Source organism: Rhagoletis zephyria, unplaced genomic scaffold (genome assembly GCF_001687245.7).
Source record: "Rhagoletis zephyria isolate East Lansing unplaced genomic scaffold, Rhagoletis_zephyria_1.1 Rzeph_scaffold_30036, whole genome shotgun sequence".
In the NCBI taxonomy this organism is placed as follows: domain Eukaryota; kingdom Metazoa; phylum Arthropoda; class Insecta; order Diptera; family Tephritidae; genus Rhagoletis; species Rhagoletis zephyria.
In genome coordinates, this window is record NW_016187092.1 from 1 (window position 1) to 4458 (window position 4458).

At 37.1% G+C, this 4458-nt stretch overlaps 1 protein-coding gene across 2 annotated transcripts; it reads left to right on the forward strand.

Annotated features, from left to right (window-relative positions):
- The first annotated feature begins 2704 nt into the window (after positions 1-2704).
- LOC108383006 (calcium homeostasis endoplasmic reticulum protein-like) lies at positions 2705-4452 on the forward strand. 2 transcript variants are annotated; one of them, XR_001849719.1, is made up of 4 exons: positions 2705-2865; positions 3017-3187; positions 3339-3926; positions 3986-4452. XR_001849719.1 is itself a non-coding variant. In XM_017639380.1 (3 exons), exons 1-3 carry the CDS (start codon positions 2838-2840, stop codon positions 3791-3793), a joined length of 654 nt encoding a protein of 217 aa, XP_017494869.1. In that variant the 5' UTR covers positions 2705-2837; the 3' UTR covers positions 3794-4018. The 2 variants fall into 2 exon arrangements, 1 of the variants encoding a protein (XP_017494869.1); XM_017639380.1 differs by having other exon boundaries at positions 3339-4018.
- The last annotated feature ends 6 nt before the right edge of the window (positions 4453-4458 follow it).

Genomic DNA, 4458 nt, shown 5'->3' on the forward strand with positions numbered 1-4458 from the left:
GACATCAGAAGACATCCGGTCGCTGTCCGGAGTGCTGTATTTTGTGTAGTCTGTAGCTTCATCCACTGCGTCCTACTGGTCCCCGGCGACCACATATCGATGGCTAAGTGGAAGATCAACATATCTCGGCAGCCAGTTAGAAATCGCCCTATCTAAGACAATTTTTTAACAACGAGTTTGATGGAAGCCCTATCTCAAAATTTATTGAAGAACGCCAAACGCCCTTTCTTAGCACATTTTCACTACATTTTCATCTGAGATATGGCATTCCTCAACCAAATTCTGAAGTAGGGCGTTTTCAAAATGGCTGCCGAGATAGGTCGATCTTCCACTCAGCCATCGATATGTCGGGATACGGTTTCTATCCATACACTGTATGAATGTATGTATGTAGGAAAAAGTTATCAGTTCCGAATTATTAAATCCAACGGTATTTATGCGTCAGTATTGTAAGCGTAGTTACTAGCAATATAAGTGCAGATAAAAGTAATGTAAACATGTGTTCGCACGAGGCGATTTTGCGTTCAACTTTTGCGTTCAACTCACGCAGGGTTGCACGAAAAAAAAGTTTAATGGCTAAATGTTGGCTGGCGACCAACTTTGTTAGAAGCGATTAGTTGAAAGGTTGTTCAACCAAAAGTAGAATGCAAAGTTGAACAATGCAAACGCCTTTTTATGGGGAATATTTTAATTTTTTTTTTATATTTTGATATTTTTAGCCATTGCATTTTGTTTCGTGCAACCCTGCGTGAGTTGAACGCAAAAGTATTTTTCAGGCAACTTTTGCGTTCAACTCGTGCGAGAGCCCTATAAGTAAACATTGTGTAAGTAACCCGTAAGTGTAGACATAGGGTAAGCATTGATGTAATAGTGTAATTAGCTCATAAGCGATAGATTGTATACTGTCTAGACCTTAAGCAAGTACAAGAAGATATCGAAGCGCACTCCATCTTAAAAATAAAACGATACAATTTTGCGAACCATAGAAGGAGCCAGACGTATTTTAAATTATTGATCGAAGAATTAAGACGACCTGACGCTGCAACTCGACGACAACGACTGAGATATCAACCGATCTGGGCGGGGTTGTGGTAGCCGGTACAACAACGACCTGACGTGTTTTCAGTATATCTTTTTTTAAGCTTACTAAGCTGGTGATTTCTTGAATTTTCTTTTTTTAAATAACACGGCGTTTACAGGAGACAAGTTTGCCAAGACATAGGCAATACATTCACACTTTTTCACAAATACATCCACACTTCCCTCATTGTCTTCGCCACTGGTTTTTATTTTTCGAAGACAGTAAATTGGACAATTCGGCCACGTCTTGATTAATTTGAGAAAGCGGTAAGACAAAATCGCAATAAATTTCAGAATTATCAAAAGTGGTTTGTGTTTGAATATTTTAGTAAATAATATGAAATTCACGCCAAACTACACTAACGGCGTTGGCTGAAAATGTATTGTCTTTATTATTTGTCCGGATTTGTCTTGTCTCAAATTGTCTTATGTAAACGCAGCGTAAATTAGATTTATTCTGCACGCTTGTTTCGTGACGTCATCGCAAGCCCACCGGTCAATATTACATATCAGATAATTTGATTGTCTGTTTATCAACAATCGAGACGAGCCCACCAAGTGGTGCTTGAATCTGATTGGCTAAAGTCCAATTGGGCTACAAACTTATATGTACATACTTACCCATATACAGGTATATACATATACTGTGCAGTACATACGTATGAAACTATCTGTTTGCCATTATCTGATGAATTTGGGTATTTTCAAGTCATTTTATATACTATAATTTACAATATTTTATGCAATTGATGAAAACTTCTCAGCCTTTTCACAACTACGAACTTGTTGAATTAGGTCATCGACTTTTCTGTCTTTTCTAATTTTACCTTTAAACATTGCAGAATGTTTATTTTCTTTGTATGTACATTTTTTCACCTCCAATGTAATGTTTATCTTATGTAAAGCAAGCACAAGCGAATATTCTACGTTTATTATTAAATTAAAGAAGAGCCGAGCCCACTTTTTGCCTATTGGCAAGATTCAGTTGTCAAACCACATGTCACTACGTTGTCAAATGAAATACATCGCTGCGGCTGGCTGCCGCCGAGTTGCTCAGCTGTTTAACACGTTAGCGACCCTTAACTGCCATACCTAAACAAAAGCGTTGGGCAGTGCATTTTCTGAGCCCAGCAAACAAAAGTGACATCGCTATGTCAAATTCAGAGATAACACCAACAATAAGCATAGGTTTGTTTGTGTGAAACACGAAAATTACAGTTTCGCTGTTTTCTACCGCCAACTGCACTTCCTAACGCCCTGTTAAAATCGGATTTTCCAAACTCTCGGCGTTGGCGCCGCGTTATTTCGGTATGCTTCATACAGATTGTATGGGCATTAGAATTTTTTGACAGCCAGACAACGCTGACACTTTTGTTTAGGTGTGGCAGTAACAAACTTAGAAGATAAATTAAGGAGATCTGCACAAGAATGCATTGATAAATATATTGGTAAAAAGCGGCAAACTCAACAAACACTCAAGGGGCTATAGTTTGGAGTAATCTTAAATACTTGCAAAATCGAGTAAAGTTTCCTTGATTCAAATTTTGAAGTGCACGTAGCAAATTCTTTTCATTTTATACACCATGTGTTCTCAGTACTACCCTATTATTTGTTCTGTTTTCACTTTGGGTCACATAACTGTCAAACGTGTGCAAAATTAGTTGAGCATGGCGTCAAGGAAAATTTATTCCGCATAAAATCTGAAAAGGTTTTGCAATTAAAGTGAAATATAATATCAAAAATTGTAAAAAGTGAAAATGATGGATAGTCCGCCTCCCCCACGTGGTAAGAAACTTGGCAAAACAACGTGCAACTCGTTTTCACTGCACATTGCGAGTTCGTGGCCATAGCATAACCCCATCGTAGCCGCCCTATGCGGTTCAATTAACATGAAAAGGTGTATGCACTAGTGTTACAACAAAATTTATTTGTATAGATTCCAGTCTACGGAACATAATCGACAAATTGGCTGAATTTGTTGCAAGAAATGGACCTGAATTTGAAATGATCACCAAACAGAAACAACATGGTAATCCAAAATTTGATTTCCTCTATGGGGGCGAATTCGCTGGTTACTATCAGTACCGAGTGGCCGCCGAGCAAGCATGTAAGCCACCTATCGTTTGTTTTAATTTGCGAACGGTTGCTTTGATAATTTACAAATCTTTATTTAGTATTTAATAATAGTAATGAGTATCTAATTCACAAAATTACCAGGACTATATGTAAATGTAAGTAAATAATGTCATATCTTGCAGATCTCAAGCAACAAGGCACCATCCCGCAGTCATCCACCCATCATCCACAATCGGTGCACCATATGCAACATCCTACATCATCACCTGCAATGACACATCATTACACACAGGGCCCACCATCTCAGATGCATATGCAACAAACACAAGGAATGCCACAAAACTCGATTGACGGAAGTAATTTCAATATCAACATGCAGCAACCACCACCATCTTCGGGCAATAGCGCGAATGTAGCATTAAATCTTACTGGGCAAATAGAAGCGATTAATATGCAGCAAAATACTTTACGCGATCAAATACGTCAGTCCGAGTCAAATCTCTCCGCACAGCATTCGGTAATTTTTTACACCCTTCGATACATTTGGTTTATAAATTGCTTGTTTGGAATAGTAAAAGATGAAGTAGTAGATATATGGAGCGGTTGTAGCACTTTTTACAAATTTCGTATTGCATAAACTTCACATTTAGAGCGCATGGAGATATTAGGTATTCAAAAATTTAGTTTTTCACGTGCCCAGTGACTTGAGAGTAAAAAAAAAAATAAATAATGTGCCTATTTTCAAAGTATAAAATTGATGCATCTGAAATGTGAGTACAAATGTTTAAAAAAAAAAAGTCTATTTACAAAAATTATTTGAAAATTTCAGCTAGCCAGTTGAACTTAATTGCTGGTATAAAATCAACAAGGAACATGTTAAACGACTATGCAAACAATGAACGACGGCTATGAACTAGGATTATCATCGCACCAGTGAAACTTTAAGTCCAATTAAATATTTTTTGTGATTATTATGCTGTAATAACTAAATTTTTAAAGTTGTTAGTTGTTTTCAAGAAAAGTTGTTTATACTTTTTAAGGGTCTTTGGTTTTCCATATGTATGCGTACTACATGTGTTTCGAATTTCTGCTTCCCATAGAAGCCGTATTTAGTTGAGCTTGGTAGTAGAAGTCCTAGTTGTATGTTGCTTTTTTTTCTCAGGAATTATTGTTGCTGTTTTGGGTTTTTCTGCGTGTTAACAACTACCTTCTTTCGGGAATAGTTCACCTTTTATGAAAATTTTTACTTATCTCATCTTATTACATCCCCGTTCTAAAAGTCGCTCCTCGTGAGGAAATGTC

What these genes read in the sequence shown, in the direction of transcription:
- LOC108383006 (XM_017639380.1), top strand. Translation starts at nt 2,838, where the DNA reads ATGATGGATAGTCCGCCTCCCCCACGTG. An exon ending in TAGTCCGCCTCCCCCACGTG is followed by an intron (nt 2,866 to 3,016) that starts GTAAGAAACTTG and finishes TTATTTGTATAG; the next exon opens with ATTCCAGTCTACGGAACATA. An exon ending in AGTGGCCGCCGAGCAAGCAT is followed by an intron (nt 3,188 to 3,338) that starts GTAAGCCACCTA and finishes CATATCTTGCAG; the next exon opens with ATCTCAAGCAACAAGGCACC.